The sequence below is a fragment of the Tamandua tetradactyla genome, chromosome 12 (genome assembly GCF_023851605.1).
Source record: "Tamandua tetradactyla isolate mTamTet1 chromosome 12, mTamTet1.pri, whole genome shotgun sequence".
Classification (NCBI taxonomy): domain Eukaryota; kingdom Metazoa; phylum Chordata; class Mammalia; order Pilosa; family Myrmecophagidae; genus Tamandua; species Tamandua tetradactyla.
This window is the reverse complement of record NC_135338.1, coordinates 98,842,478-98,859,070: the sequence shown is the minus strand read 5'-3', so window position 1 is coordinate 98,859,070 and position 16,593 is coordinate 98,842,478. Positions and strand designations below refer to the sequence as shown.

At 41.3% G+C, this 16,593-nt stretch overlaps 1 protein-coding gene across 1 annotated transcript in view; it reads left to right on the top strand.

Moving 5' to 3' along the window:
• IQGAP1 (IQ motif containing GTPase activating protein 1) overlaps positions 1 to 16,593 on the top strand; it is a 95,137-nt gene that overhangs the window by 55,116 nt on the left and 23,428 nt on the right. The window contains exons 13-22 of the mRNA XM_077124276.1: positions 22 to 182; positions 1,948 to 2,072; positions 2,995 to 3,158; positions 10,048 to 10,138; positions 10,312 to 10,479; positions 11,143 to 11,285; positions 15,051 to 15,221; positions 15,893 to 15,976; positions 16,066 to 16,137; positions 16,235 to 16,304. Of these exons, the coding sequence (XP_076980391.1) occupies positions 22 to 182; positions 1,948 to 2,072; positions 2,995 to 3,158; positions 10,048 to 10,138; positions 10,312 to 10,479; positions 11,143 to 11,285; positions 15,051 to 15,221; positions 15,893 to 15,976; positions 16,066 to 16,137; positions 16,235 to 16,304 (1,249 nt within the window). The remainder of the gene's footprint in view (positions 1 to 21; positions 183 to 1,947; positions 2,073 to 2,994; positions 3,159 to 10,047; positions 10,139 to 10,311; positions 10,480 to 11,142; positions 11,286 to 15,050; positions 15,222 to 15,892; positions 15,977 to 16,065; positions 16,138 to 16,234; positions 16,305 to 16,593) is intronic.

Sequence of the window (16,593 nt, the reverse complement as noted above, 5' to 3'; positions counted from 1 at the left end):
TTTCCCCTCCTTTGCTCACAGCACAGCCTCACGCACCCTGAGCTCTCTGTGGCGGTGGAGATGTTGTCCTCAGTGGCCCTCATCAACAGGGCGCTGGAGTCAGGGGACATGAACACGGTGTGGAAGCAGCTGAGCAGCTCCGTCACGGGCCTCACCAACATTGAAGAAGAAAACTCGCAGAGGTGGGTGCCAGGGGTCCGTTATGCAGACGTTCCCTCAGTTGTGTGTCAACACTCCATTTTCCTCGAAGGCCTTGGGATTTCCTTTGGTCAGCTTTTTTTCCTTTTTTGGCTCATTTTATTGTTTATGACACCCAAACATTGAAAGTAAAAAGCAGTTATCGTGACATTCCACTCCTGACTGTATGATTCTCTCTAAAAAAAAAGAGAATGTCTGTTATATAGCCAAAGTAATACTTTCTCATTCCTTAACAAAATTAATAATAATTCTTCTTTAATGTATGTATTTTTTGTTAGAGAACTTATAGGTTTACAAAAAATCATGCATAGAATAGAGAGTCCCCATATACCACCATATTATTGCCACTTTACATTAGTGTGGTACGTTTGTTACAATTCATGGAAGAATGTTTTAATAATTATACTATTAACTACAGTTCATCACTTACAGTGGGGTTCGCTGTTCCGTGCTGTAATCCTTGTTTGTTTTTTAAAACATTGTTATTTTGGTAACATATACTCAACCTAGAATTTCCCCTTGTAATAATATTCAAATACACGCAGTTCAGAGCTGTTTGCAGTGTCGTGCTCCCATCGTCCCCACCCATCACCAGAACTTTTCCATCACAAACTCTATCCCTTAAACGTGAGTTCCCCATCCCCACCCTCCACCCATGTGATCTGTAATCTCCTTTCTGTTTACGAATTTGTAAATTCTAGTTATTTTGTATGTGAAATCATAATATCTGTCCTTTGGTGACAGGCTTATTTCATTCTACTTTGTGTCTTCAAGGTTCATCCATGTTGTAGCATGTATCAGAACTTCATTCTTTTATGGCTGAATAACATTCTGATAATAATTCCTTAGGATCATCTAATACATAGTCTGTTTTCATATTTCCTCAGTTTCTCCAAAACTTTCCTTTGTAGCTGGTTTGTTCAAACCAGGATCCAGGTCAGGACCACGTCTTCAACTGGCTGTGTGTGTACCTTGCTGGTTTTTATTCTATAATTGCCCCTTTCATCGTGACACTCGACCCATCATCTTCTAAAATATCTTCTGGAGAGTCGTGGTTCCCTCTTCATATTTGGCTTTTTCTTGTAAATTGGAAATTAGATTTAAAGGCATATCAAGATTCAGTTAATTATTTTTACTGATTGTGTGCGTTTCATACTGCCTCATATCAAAAGCCATGTAAAATCTACTTGCCCCACCATTAGAGATGCTAAAATTGAACCCTGGATTTTTATGGAGACAGCCATCTCTCCAACATATAGCCGTGCTTTTCTGTTATCACCAGAACATAATCTCCTTTTACACCATCACAATGTCCAGCTCTTCACCGACATCCACCTAATAGTTTTAACCAATTTATAATCCTTGTCTAAATCAATACTTTCAGTAAGAGTTGGGCAGTGATGATTTGTGAATCTCTCTTTCCTTCTACATTTATTTTAGATTGTGTATGGCCTTCTTTTTTGTCTTTAGTGGAATTGCTTTAGCTGCTGCCTCTGATTCCGGACGTGCTCTTATCTGGAATTTAGAATGTGTAACGTGTTATTGAGGATAAATGTTTCCTTTGCATTTTGCATTGTTTAAGATCACTTCCCAGTCTCAAGGCTGGCCTCGACTGTATCAGAATGTTGGAGAATCTTAGTCAGCTTTGTTCCTTGGATACTTTGCTCCTTAGTTGTCTCATTCCTATCCTCAGTGCTCATCCTGGGGTCCTTTTTTATGTTTACTGTCTCTCTTTGGGGGTTGGGACAGGTATCTTGATGAGTTGATGAAACTGAAAGCCCAGGCACATGCAGAGAAGAATGAATTTATTACGTGGAATGATATTCAAGCGTGTGTGGACCACGTGAACTTGGTGGTACAAGAGGAACATGAGAGTGAGTACCCACTTCATGTGTTTCCCCTTTCTCCCCAAATAAATCACAGTTAGAGAATGGTTGTGTGAGTCCATGAACTGATTCCAAATACTACTCCTAGAAGGATTTTTGACTGAGAGATTGAAAAAAACATCTATAACTCCAAAAGCTAAGGTTGGAAATTGTTTACAAAACACCAGGCAATTGTTTAATAATAAAGTATATACTTAATAAGAACTAAACTTTTCTGGAGGTGAATAGAACATCATCTGATATTTTAAATGCTGCCATTATTATTATAACTAGTAGCTTGTGCTACAAGTGACTTTTCTCCTTGGTCCCCAGACCAGGTTCCTGAAACTAAACTCAAGGAAGTTCTTACAAAAAATAGCACAGCATTAAGATTCCTGAGGATCGTATGTTTCTAATGTTAATTGTATTTCCTGTGAATAATATTGAACTAGTTGAGTGGAAAGAGCTTTGGCTTGCAGTGTGAGCCCTGGGCTGCCATCTGTTTGCTGTGTGATCTTGAACTAGAAGTCATCTTTCTTCTATAAAAGTGTTTAGTTAGGTGATTTTTTTTTTAGATCCCTTGAATTCTGACTTTTTTGTAAATCAAGAATGGGTTTGATTACACATTGGGGTACACCTGAATGCTACACCATATAGCTGATTTCATCAAAATCCTCATCCCCTTTAAAGTAAATAAAACAAAAGAATTCTGTTCTGAATGGGAACTTTTAAAATAGGGGCACCAGGGGATTTAATTTAGGTGAACCTAATTAAATTCGAACAATCAGTGCTGCTTAACGTTATGAATGATGAATTATAGTTTGGATCATGGTAACTCTCAGGTGGATTTATGATCAGATAGAATGCTTAAATATTGATTTGTTTACATAATTTCTTAATGAAAAATAACCTTTTGTTCCTTAATATTTAGGGATTTTAGCCATTGGTTTAATTAATGAAGCTTTGGACGAAGGTGATGCCAGAAAAACTCTGCAGGCTCTCCAGATTCCTGCGGCTAAACTTGAAGGGGTCCAGGCAGAAGTGGCCCAGCATTATCAGGACACCCTAATCAGAGCAAAGAGAGAAAAAGCCCAGGTAAGCAGCGCTGGAATTATTTCTTTCTCTTCAGAGGACTTCAGCCCTCCCAGAACAGAGGGCTGTCTGTAAGAATGTCTCTGTTGATTCCTCAATGAATACTTCCTAGATTCAGAGCTGGAGGGATGCAAAGGGATGAGAGAAATAGATTCCACCTTCCAGGAGGTCATGCTGCTTGACATTTGATTCTTTGGTACTTCTTTGTGGTTATCATTGTAGACATGTCTTTTATGTTTCTCCAAGTCAGTTCTCTATTGAACTATGCAATCCAGGAAAATGCAAAAATTATGTAAGTATACAGTAGTATAAATTTTCAAAAATGAGCGTACCTGTGTAATTGGCACTTACACAGATAAGTAAAAGCATTGCTAGCATCCCAGGAGCCCATTCATGTCCCTTTCTGTCTTTATCCACTCGGATCTCGTGGCAACCAGTATCCTGATTTCTGTCACCACAGTTGATTTTGCCTGTGTTCAAATTGTATTAAAGTGTGATCATGCATTATAAGTACTCTTTTGTGTCTGGCTGCTTTTGCACAAAATAACATTAGTAATATCCATCTGTGTGGCAGTGTGTCACGATCGTTCATTAGTTCATTTACCATTATGACTTGTTACCCCAGTGTGTGATTATATATGCTACTGTTGGTGAGTGAGTCTTTTACTGTTTCCCACTTTTTGACTATTACAAATAGTGCTTTTATATATAATCTGGTATAGGACTTTTGGTGAATGTATGTATGCATATCTATTAGGTATATACCTAAGGAGTGGAATTATTCGACTTTAATAGATATTGCCTAAATTTTTTGTTTTAATAACAGCTTTATTGAGATGTAATTCACATACCATACAACTAATCATTGTAAAGTATACAATTCAGTGGTTTTTAGTATATTTACAGAATTGTATAACCATAACCACGATCAATTTCAGAATATTTTCATCACCCCAGAAAGAAAACTCATACCCATTAGCAGGCACTTCATATTTTCCCCCAAATCTATGGATTTGCCTATGCTGGACATTTCGTATAAATGGAATCATATATTTAAGTGGTCCTTTGCTTCCTGCTTCTTTTATTAGCATAATGTTTCAAGGTTCATCCATATCCATATTGTAGCATGTATCATATTTCATTTTTTTAATTGCCAAATAATATTTCATTTTGTGGCTGTAAACCACACTTTATTTACCCATTTATCAGTTGATGGACAATTTTGTTGTTTCCAATTTTTGGTTTTAGGAACAATGCTTCTTGGGTGTAAAGTTTTCCAAAGTGATTATAATTTTTTTTTTTTTAGAGAGGGAGGAAGGGAAGGAAAGACAGAGAGAAGGAAGGAAGGATGGAAGAGAGGAAGAAAGGGAAACATCTTTAAACATTTTCTTGTTTTATTGTATTTTGTTTGTTTGTTTGTTTTTTTTTTTTTACATGGGCTGGGGCCGGGAATCGAACCGAGGTCCTCCGGCATGGCAGGCAAGCACTTTGCCCGCTGAGCCACCGCGGCCCGCCCCAAAGTGATTATAATTTAACCTGTCATTTTAAATGCTTATTTATCTTACCTCCACAGTTAGTATGTTAAGATTTTTATCTCTTTTTACCCTTTTGCTGTCTAAGAAGTTGCCTTGCGTATAGTAGGTCTTCAAATAGTAGCTAAGTGATTAAAACATAATTGGGTGGGCAACGGTGGCACAGTGGCAGAGTTCTTGCTTGCCATGCTGGATTCCTGGGTTTGATTCCCAGAGCCTGCCCATGCCAAAAAAAAAAAAAAAAAAGAAATAAAAAATAAAACATAATTGCATCTGGTTTTCTAATTGTGATTGTTCTTCTTTTAAATTCTTCCTAAGTAACAACAGTTGTATAGAGAGGAGCATAGTTTTCTTTCCTGACTTAGAAAATTCCTAACATGAGGTTCTTGTGGCAAGTGGAAGAGCTAACGTAAATTCTTAATTCATGGGGTCAGATGCTTTCTGGGAAGCCACAGTAGAAAAACAGACCAGGGTTATAGTGGATTGGAGCTTTTTGTACATTAACCCCCATGTGTGGATTCTGAAGGTTGAGTCAGAGGTAGAGGAGTTGTAAGGTAAAATGTTGCTAGATCTCCCCTGTTCTAACACCTCTAGAGTGGCTGACCTTACCCTGGACTAACCTTGTAAATGTCGCCTCTGGTAATAAGTACCAAGTCTCTTTTAAGAGGCACTTTCTACATTGTTATGTAAATGTCACTTGATTCTGTGGAGAGGGTTACATCACCGCTCCTATTTTGTAGCCAGGAAATCGAGACAAATGGATCAGTTTATTCCACTCACTCAGGTGAAAAGCAGTGGTCTGCCATGGAAACCAGAAGTAGAGGTCTGTCTTTGATTCATTTTATTGCATTGGAGCTTCCCAAACTTGACACGTTAAGAGTCCTTTTTAAAAATATAGACTGCTAAGCTTTAACTCTAATTCTGCTGATTCAGGATCTTTAAGGTGGGGCCTGGCTGCAGAGGTTCTGGGCAAGCCATTGCTAGTAGTGTTAAGACTGTCCAGAGGGAGTTATATTCGACTGCAGGGGAGTGCAGTTTGGGAGAATGAACTAGGTTGGGTTCCACGTCTAAAATTGAAAGTCAGTTGACTGTTCATCTTGTACCCCTTCTCACTTCAACGATAAGTCTTCCTCCCCTTTAGTTTGGGGCATTGGAGTTAAACTTTTAGAGAGTGTGACTAGAATTTGAAGCATTTCCTTTCGCAGTGAAATATCTTTCCAGAGTTCATCAAAGGGGGAGGGCGGGGTGGTTAGAGGACACTGCCAGGCCCAGCCACGTGGACTGCACATTAGGTGTAATCGCCTTATTTTAGGCATCACCTTAGCTTTTAAGTTTCTCTGAGTCATCTTGGTTTTAAAAATATCTAAGTTCCAAATTCAACAGTCAAAAGATCCTAATTCACATTTGATTCATCGTTCTCTTATGCTGTCTGCGTGTCTGGTTTTGGTATCAGGGTAGCGCTAACTAGCATCATAGAATGAGTTGGGAAGTTTTCTTCTACTTAAGTTTTTTTGGGAAGAGTTTGTAAAGGACTGGTGTTAATTCTTCTTTAAAAGTTTGGTGGAATTCCCTCAGTGAATCCTTATGGTCCTGAGTTCTTCTTTTTGGGAAAATTTTCTATTATTAATTAAATTTCTTTACTTATTAAAGGTTTATTCAGGTTTTCTTTCAAGTATTCTTTCTGCCCTTTTGATTCTTTCTTTGCCTTCGGGACTTCCATTATGTCAATATTGGTACACTGAATGGTGTCTCACAGGTTTCTGAGGTTTTGTTCAATTTTATTTATTTGTTTTCTTACTGTTCCTCACTGAATAATCAATCTTATTGACCAAATTTCAAGTTTGCTGGTTCTTTCTTTTGCCTGCTCAAACCTGCTGTTAAGCCCCTTTAGTGGGTTTTTTAAATTTCAGCTATTAAATTTTTCAACTCTGGAATTTCTTTTTGTTTCTTTATAATTTCCATCTCTTTATTGATAGTCTGTTTCTGAGACATCGTTCTCATGCTGTATGCTTCTAAGTGTCAGAGTTGTTAGGGGGCTGTACTTTACTGTATTTTGTATAGCATTTTCACATTATTAAATGTTTGATCTCTGTATTCTCCATAGTATATAACCCAGGGTTTTAATGCATTTCTCAGTGCTATGCGTTTATCTTGGATGATATCTTTAGAGCAATCTTTGGTAGGAGGATTTTGGATTTTGCTGTCTTATTTGTGTGTGTTTGTGTTTTAATTTAATTTATTTTGTATAATCAAACCAAAACAGCATATGAACATTCTTTTTTTTTTGCCCTTAATTTTTTAATTCTTTTTAAAATACTAAAAAAAACCACACCCAACGTAAACATTCTAACTTTTGATCATTTCATTCTACATATATAATCAGTAATTCACAATATCATCACATAGTTGCATATTCATCATCATGATCATTTCTTAGAACATTTGCATCTATTCAGAAAAAGAAAACAGAAAAAAATTCATACATATCATACCTCCCACCCCTGCCCTTCACCAATCACCTGCATTTCAATCTGAATTTATTTTAACATTTGTTCTCCCTATTATTCATCTTTATTCCATATGTTTTACTCATCTGTTGATAAGGTAGATAAAAGGAGCATCAGACACAAGGTTTTCACAATCACACAGTCACATTGTGAAAGTTAAACTATGAACATTCTTAACATACAATCATTCTGTGTATAGTGTACAATCAGTAGCTCACAATATCATCACATATTAGTATATTTATCACCATGATCGTTTTTTAGAACATTTGCATCATTCCAGAGAAAGAACTAAGAAAAACGAAAAAGCTCATACATACCACACCCCTTACCCCTCCCTCTCATTGACCGCTAGGATTTCCATCCACTCAATAGTTTTTAACCTTTGTTCCCCCTGTTTTTTTTCTAGACCCCTTACCACACTCTTTCATTGTTCACTAGTATTTCAATCTACTCAATTTATTTTAACATCTGTTCCCCCTATTATTTATTTTTAATCCATATTTTTTACTCATCTGTCAATATGGTAGATAAAAGGAGCATCAGACACAAGGTTTTCACAATCACATAATCACACTGCAAAAGCTGTATCATTATACATTCATCTTCAAGAAACATGTCTACTGGAACACAGCTGTACAGTTCCAGGCACTTCCCTCTCTCTCTCTAATACACCTTAAACTAAAGGGAAAATATCCATAAAATGTGTAAGAATAACTTCCAGGGTAAGCTCTCGACTCTGTTTGAAATCTCTCAGCCACTGAGACAAAATAAAATGAAACACTTTATTTTGTCTCATTTCTCTCTCACCTCTTTCTGTCGAGAAGATTTTCTTAACCCCTTGATTCTGAGTCCCAGCTCATTCTAGGATTTCTGTCCCATGTTGCCAGGGAGGGTTATACCCCTGGGAGTCATGTCCCATTTGCTGTCTTATTTGATCTAATTAAACCAGAGAGCTCTTGTTCTTTTCTTGCTCTGTGCTGGGATGGGTGTGCATCTCTCTCTCTCCTTCTTCGGTCTGGTGAAGGGCTTTGAATATCATGTTTACCTGACACACCTGTGGCACTGACCCATTCTCTGTCTTGCCTTTCACACTATGGCTGCATCACTTATTTCTTGGAGGAGGGTATGTGAGAGGTTTTGCTTTCATCCTTTTACTTTCATCTGCATGGGGTAGAGAACATAGAACCTGAGTGTTCAGAATTCTTAATAAGCTATTCTCTTCTCTCACTGCAAGGAAAGTTGTACTAAGCCTTCCCAGATAGCTGACATGTGATTAGCCTAAAAGAGAATAAAAATTGGCTTAAATTCTGTGGAAAATGCTTCTGTTTTTATGATGCAGGAATTTTTATGCTACTCTTAGTGACGGAACCTTTATCCCTCTCGTTTATGACTTTTTCTCACAAGGCTGTCGCTGACTTTTGTGTTGTCTCATGGTGGAACTGCTGCTTAGCGTGTCCAGTATTTATTTATATGACCCGGGTACTGTGTGTGCCCGTTTCCTCTCCTAGGCAGTGACTTGTGGTCAAAAGGTACTAGGTTCTGCAGCTGTTAGGTGAGTTGCTCTTGCATGTTAGTTATCTGTTTACTCTTCTCCTTTCCCAAGACTGTGTGCTTCCTAAGATTGGGAACAGTGTCTCTTATATAAGCCCAGCACCTAGCATAATTTGGTTAAATAATCTTTCTTTCTGAAACTCTGCATTTGAGAAAAACTGCAGCTTTCATTTTTAGATGCTCCCCTACTGTTGGGAGAGCCGTAGCATTTCTCTCAGGAGCTCTAGACAACCACATATCCCTGCAGTTTATACAGCATCTTGGCAACAGGGTGATAAGGTAAGGCCAAAGTAAAACATCTGAAATAGAAAGATGTGATCTTTCTCAAATGCAGAATTTTAGCAAGAAAGATCATTTAACCAAATGATGCTGGGTACTAGGCTTACATGATCAGGCAGAAGCTTCCGGTTCTGTGTCTCACACGAGAAAGGCTACCTGGTGGAACAGCTGCTTTCCTAAGTTAGAGGATGGAGGCCAGCTGCTTGAAGACTGGAAGACGCTTCATGCTGAAGAGCTTCTTGCTAATCCCCTTCTGTTTAAAGTGACTCTTAGAGCAAATGGGCACCAATAAGCTATTTAAAAAAAGCATTATCTAAGACCATATTTAGGAAGAGGAAAGTCAGCCGCTTGTACTTCACCTCTGTCCCCAGTGTTCAGCTCAAACTACTGTGGACTAGTGAGGCTTTTGTTATCCGTGTAGAGGAAGGGAAATGCCATTTATTATGCCTTTTAAATAAGTTCCCACAAATGATCTAACAATCAAGTTTTAGGATGTAAGCTAGTGGTGAGTTTAGATTGGCTGTAGTGCCTTCAGGTTTGTTTTCTTTTTTATTGTTTTTATTGAGAAGTATCTGCACACACACAGTCCAACCGTATTATACAATCAATGTGCCATCAGGTTTTAAATGTGATAATGCCAAGCTTCTGGTTAGAGCAAGTCTGGAGAGCTTTAATAACACTCGTGTCGTAGAGAATGTTAACATTCCCTGAACATTGCTGGCAAAGGGCTTTCTAGAATAAGTGCTGCGTCTTCATACACACCCCCTGGCCCTGCTCGCAGGGCCCCTCCTGTCTGCTCCCAGCCGCCTGAGCAGTGTGGCTCACCTCGGACTCCCTCATACATGTTGGAGGCACTTCTCTTTAACCTTTTACGGGTTTTTTTGTGCCTGTCTTTGTTTGAACGTTGCAAATTTCTTCCTCCATATCTAGTAGAGCCTCAGAAGCTCTCTTTCATCACATGCTCATCACACATATCCTGATTTCATGACTTGAATATTGTTCTGGTTCCAACGTGTGTAGGAAACCCAGGATGAGTCTGCTGTGCTGTGGTTGGATGAGATTCAGGGTGGAATCTGGCAGTCCAACAAAGACACCCAAGAAGCACAGAAGTGTATGTATCAATCGTTTTATTCTTCTCTGGTGGGAGGTGGAGAGGTGAGGTAGTCCGTGCCCAAGACAGAGAGATCTCAGGGATGGGCTGCCCATAGGTACAGGGAGGTGAAGTAGTGTGTGAACTTAGACGCCTTCTCCACCACCCCTAACAGTTCTCTTCCCCTGGGACAGTTGCCTTAGGTATCTTCGCGATTAACGAGGCAGTGGAGACTGGCAGTGTGGGCGGAACTCTGAGTGCCCTGCGCTCCCCCGATGTCGGCTTGTACGGCGTCATCCCTGAGTGTGGGGAGACTTATCAGAGGGACCTTGCAGAGGCCAGGAAGAAAAAAATGGCAGCAGGTGAGTTGTGGGGAGATAAATATGTATCCTGAAGCTATGAACCTGGGGACAGGAGGACAGAGAAGAAGGAGACAAGCTTTAAGGAGAATTATGTTAGCATAGATGTAGTTTCTTAGGTTCATTTTAAAGACCCTGAGGAAATAGTATCCCCATTTTTGAAAATACTCTTTTTTTTTCTTCCTTGTGGACAGCTATGTTAACAAGGTCAATTTTCTGAGAAAGTGAAAGGACTTAACATATTTGATAGTTTATCTTTATAGAGGTCAGTCACTTGGATTAGCTAAGCCTATAAGTTTATCTGCAAAAAGTAGGGAATGAAGATAAGATTTCTCATCCCGTTTCATAGCTTTTTTTATTTGTCAGAGCATTTTTTGACATGAAGGTACCTGGCGTAGGCTTTGCAAGGACCAGAATTAGTCATGGTTAACTCCCCGATGGGACTTCCTAGGTACTTGTTTTTACGATGAAGGCATAAATGAGCTAAGCCATAATTTAAGGGAAGACTCAGGGTTCCTTTTGTTCTCAACAGTTCAAGGAACAGGTTTTTGTCCCGGTCTTCACTTAGACTCTTAAACTTGACTAGACTAGTCCTGTAGTTATTAGACATGTAGATGGAAGAAGCGTGGCTCTGGGTTTCTTTTATCTTTCCGTTGTTTCACCCAGGTGATAATAGCAGCCAGTGGGTGAAGCACTGGGTGAAAGGCGGCTATCACTATTACCACAATCTGGAAACCCAGGAAGGAGGATGGGACGAGCCCCCAGACTTTGTGCAGAATTCTGTGCAGCTCTCTCGGGAGGAGATCCAGGTGGGCCGCCCTTCTTCAGGTCGGCAGGGAAAGGTGTTGGGGGGTGTAGGGCGGAGGGGCAGGCGCCTCAGAGGGTGCAGGGAGCGAGCCAGACTGAAGCGAATGGTTTGAGAGTTCCTCTGTTTTGGGGGGGGGGGGTAGGCAAGAGGGAACACAACTAAGGTCTGAATTAGTAAATGCCTGAATTGTAGAATTAAGTCAGATTAAATTGTGTGCATATTAAAGAAAACTTGGATGCCCAGAAAAGTTGTTCCAACTCTTCATTAAATGCAGCTACTATTAATCTCTCCAAATTTACATTTTTAATATCTTTTTCTGACTCTCACAAATTCCAGTCAAACTGCACTCTATCAGAATATAACCCACACTTTCAAATAAAGTTGGCATCTGTATAGTGGCTTTTACCATGCTTTTTTTATGTGCTGTGTATTTGTTTATGCTGTCGTTCTTACTGGAATGTATTCGTTCATCCAACAGTTATTTCCTGAGCCCCCCGTGAGTATAGAGACCCTCTTCCCAGTGCTGGGCATAGCCATGAGCAAAGGCCCTGCTATCCTGAGACGTCCCTTTCCTGCCTTCTGCATCTGTCAGTTCGTTCCTTCCCGGCACACTCATCTCAAGTGTCACTTCTTTTTTTCCTTTTAATTCCCATTTCTCCCTACCTCCATGTTCCCTTGAAGCCCCCTGTTCTAGTTTGCTTGCTAACTGCCAGAATGCAATATACCAGAAACGGAATGGCTTTTAAAAAGGGGAATTTAATAAGTTGCTAGTTTAAATTCTAAGGCCAAGAAAATGTCCCAATTGAAACAAGTGTATAGAAATGTCCAATCAAAGGCATCCAGGGAGAGATACCTTGGTTCAAGAAAGCCGATGAGGTTCACAGTTTCTCTCTCAAGTGGAAGGGCGCATGGCGAACACAGTCACAGTTTCTCTCTCATCTGGAAGGGCACATGGTGAACACGGCATTATCTGCTAGCTTCTCCTGGTTTCCTGTTTCATGAAGCTCCCGGGGAGGTATTTTCTTGTTCATCTCCAAAGGTCACTGGCTGGTGGACTCTGCTTCTTGTGGCTATGTCATTCTGCTCTGCTCTGCTTTCAGAATCTTTTTGCCTTCATTCTCCAAAATGTTTCCTCTTCTATAGGACTCCAATAAATTATTCAAGACCCACCCAAATGAGTAGAGACACATCTCCCCTAATCCAGTTTAACAACCACTCTTGATTAAATCACATCTCCAGGGAGATGATCAAATTACAGTTTTAAATATACAATGCTGGATAGGGATTAGAAGAAACGGCTGCCTTTACAAAATGGGATTAGGATTAAAACATGACTTTTCTAGGGTACATACGTCCTTTCAAACCAGCACACCCCCAAAGAATTCTGTATTTGGTTCAGAATTTAACCAATTCAGATTTGAATTTCTGCCACGTTTTTAACTTGTCTTGTGCCCCTACTAGAGTTTAAGATGAGCTTGTGTATCATTTATGTTGCCACTGATGGGCTGTTGAGCAATTTTAACATTACCTGGTGCTGAGCTCACGTTCACTAAATTGAAGTTGTCTATTGAACATTAAAAGGAGAGGAAAGTATCTTGAAAGAAGGTGTTCGAATTCATTATTGATAGGCACCAGAGATTCCTAGAGAGAAAGGACAGTAAAGGACTATCAAAAGTTCTTCTACACAGGATTCCCCAGATCCCTTTATTCAGAGGTGAGCGTGTATCTTGTGTTCAGTGGTTCCCTCTTCCGGAGAGTCTCAGTCTCTTACCTTCCTGGCGTTCCATATTCACCCCGAGTGATCTCGCAGGTGATTAAGTTTAACCAACTCCTTGAACTCTGTGTTGGGCACTGAGGGGATATAAAGACGTATCAGAGAATCAGAGTCCCTCCCTTCCAGTTGTTCATGCTGTTGTGGTGAAAGCAAGGCACAGCTAGAGAGAAATAGGTGCTCCCATCACTGTGAAATAGAGAAACTGTTAAGGGAGCAGTTAAATTTGTACTGGAAGAAGACAGCACAGATAACACTGATTTTATCAGGTGAGAAAAAAGGGAAAGCATTTGCTAGGTAGAAAGGTGGGTGTGGTCAAAGGCCAGAGGAGCGTGGCCGGTTTCCGGAAAGGCAGGTGTCCTGCCGAGCGGTGTGTGGAGGGCACCCCAGAGAGGCAGGCTCAGGTCACATCGCGGGGGTCTTCGAGGTGGAGGACTCTGGGCTGCCTCTTCTAGCAGAGTGATTTTTAACTTTCTGGGTCATGTCCACCTTTGAGAATCTTATTAACCTCCACGGAAACACTCATGCTGCATAGTATGTGCATGTGGGCCTACGCAGAATTTAAACAGGGACGTGACCTTGTTTCAGTTAAAGACTCAGCCTCCTGTCTCATTAAAAAAAAAATCAAAGATGGTTTCTCCTGCTCTCCAGTCTTTGTACTTTCGCTCTACCTAGATTTTCACCAAATGCTTCATCATTTTTTTTTCCTGGAGGAAGAAAGTCTCTCCTTTCCAAAGCTCATTGTTTATCATTCTCTCAGTTCCTTACAGACCTTGTTCTTCTCCTCTCCTCGTATTTTCTGTTATTCTAGTATGTCAGCCAGATCAGTGCTTTTTAGAATTTCAGTTGTGTATGTGTCCCCTGGGGCTATTGTGAAAGAGAGCTCTTAGGTTGAGTGGGGCGTGGGGTGGGGTCTGGGAGAGCAGCACGAGCAAGTTCCCGGGACAGGCACGCACGGCCCCTGCAAGAGGCAGCTAGCAGCAACGTTGTGCCTCCCTCACCTTAAACAAAAAAAAGACAAGAATGTTAAAATCCCGTAGAACTTTTCTGATTTGCCTTGCCTATAAATTGTTGCTAAATGCCACGAGAGACAGGCTTGCCCCTCACAGTCTCATTCTCCTTTACCATTCACTACTCTTAGCTGCGGCTCGTTCCCAAGCTCGCCCTGAGGTCCCCACCTACAGCCTGCACTTCTCACTCTGGAGCTGGCAGTCCAGGCAGGAAGCGGGAGAAGGAGAGGGAAAAGGCACGTTGTCAGTGCTCTGTCTCTCCTTTCAGGAGCTTCTCAAAAGTCTTAGCAGGCAGCCAAGTCTCATGAGCTATCCCTAGATGATGTAGTCTTTTAACTGGCCACATTGTTGTCCATAAAAATCAGGCTCTGATACCAAGGGAAAGGGGGAGCGTGGATGTTGGGTAGGTAACCAGATGTCTTGTGGAAAGTCTCATTGCTGCCTGTGTTTCAGCTCTAGTTACTGCCCCCGTGATTACAGTAGCAGAATTCTAGTTCACCCACTTGCTTCAAGTCTCTTCTCACTATAGTCTGTCAGCTACTCGCCTCTAAAAAGAAATTTGATCTGTCCTCTGCCTGAAAGTCTGCTGATTCTCTAGGGCCTGCGCTCACAGTCCAAACCTTTAGTTGCTTCTCCAAACCTTTGCAGGCCATCTGGGGATGTGGCTCCCAACCTTGCCTCTGTCCGCTCCCCGTGGGGTCCTCAGTGTGGTGTTCTGGGACTCCCGGGTCTGCCCTCCGTGCCTGGGGCGTGTGCTTCTTGCTCTGTGTGCCCATCAGCAGCACTCTGCCTCTCCTAGCACAGTCCTGCAGGCAGTATTGGGTAGACAGGTGGGTAACAACCTGGCCCTGTAGAATAGGCTTCATCTTATCCCCATTGCTTACCTAGAATAGACGTAGGAAGCAGTGAGGGTTGGTTTGTGCACAGTAAATGATGACGTGTTACAACCTATGTGTGTTCTAATGTGGCCATGTGCTTCCTTCAGAGCTCCATCTCTGGAGTGACTGCTGCATACAATCGAGAGCAGCTTTGGCTGGCCAACGAAGGCTTGATCACCAAGCTGCAGGCTTGCTGCCGTGGGTACCTGGTGCGACAGGAATTCCGATCCAGGATGAATTTCCTGAAGAAACAGATCCCTGCCATCACCTGCATTCAGGTATTTCAACCTCTTCTACAGACAGCAAGTGGGCTTCTAGGGCAGGGGTGATAAGCAGTCAGCTTTACAGCTGAATGTCCGACCTCTTAATCCTGTCCTTTTTCTGTCAAGTATTTATTCTCGTCTCTGTGGTCATTGCATGCTTTATGGTGTTTAATGTTGAACTGTTCCGCTCTATGGCAGTTCTTCCTGGAGACCTCATTTGCTTTTTTAAGACTATTGCTTGCATGAGATTTGATCCTTGAGGGAAGCAGCTGTGGTTTTGCTTCAGTGACAGGTAGTATGATGTCATGGGAACAATTCTGAGTCAGGAATTATATTGCATCGCTGCCAAATAGCAGTGAACCTCTCTGAATTTGCTTCCTCTTCTGTAAAATGGGGGTACTGATTTATCTTATCTTCCTCACCTAATTTGTTGTAAGGAGCAAATAAGAGAATCTGTGTGGATCCATTTTAAAAGGAGGGACGTGCTGTGCATATATCAGAGATGAAGTTAGCTAATATTTCCTCCTGGTGGAGGTTCAGCCCACTCCCAAGTTGTCTCACTGTGGGAAGTGATCTTTCTCAATGCACCAAGATTTGCACCTGCAAAATATATGTAAATGATATTGTTTTCAGCTTCCCCTGGTCCTTGGGAAATAATCTATCGTCCGTACTAATTGTTGTTTCAGTCACAGTGGCGGGGGTACAAGCAGAAGAAGGAGTACCAGGACCGTTTAGCTTACCTGCGCTCACACAGAGATGAAGCTGTAAAGGTATGGTAGCCAAAGCAGGGTTGTGAGGTACAAATTATGCCCTGCTGGGATGAAGGATTTGTCTAATCTTTAGTGCCCCCTTTCCCCAGATTCAGTCTCTGGCAAGGATGCACCAAGCCAGAAAGCGCTATAGAGCTCGCCTGCAGTACTTCCGAGACCATGTAAGTACACTGCAGTGTTAAGAGCCAGTAGAATCAGTTTTGCTGTCGTTTTTATGGACAAATGAACAAAGGAATTTCTTCTTTTTTCTTTGTTCAGATAAATGACATTATCAAAATCCAGGCTTTTATTCGGGCAAACAAAGCTCGTGATGACTACAAGACTCTCAGTGAGTAACTGGCTCTGCAGTGAGGAGCTGAGAGCCGCCAGGTTCTGGGTGTCACGGACCTCTGTTGCCTGAAGGCAAGGCTTGGGGGTGAGGGTGCCACTTGTGGCTTAACCCCTCTGCTAACCTGTGGCTGCATGCCTCGTGGCTTGCCATGCAGCCTTGGTTGTAACATAGCACTAGCATGATCAAGAAGATGACACTTGGTGGTTGTCTTGGCACGTCTCAAAACTAAATAAATATATGTGAATAGGCTACTTTTTCAAGACAACACTGACATTTCTTGAGACTT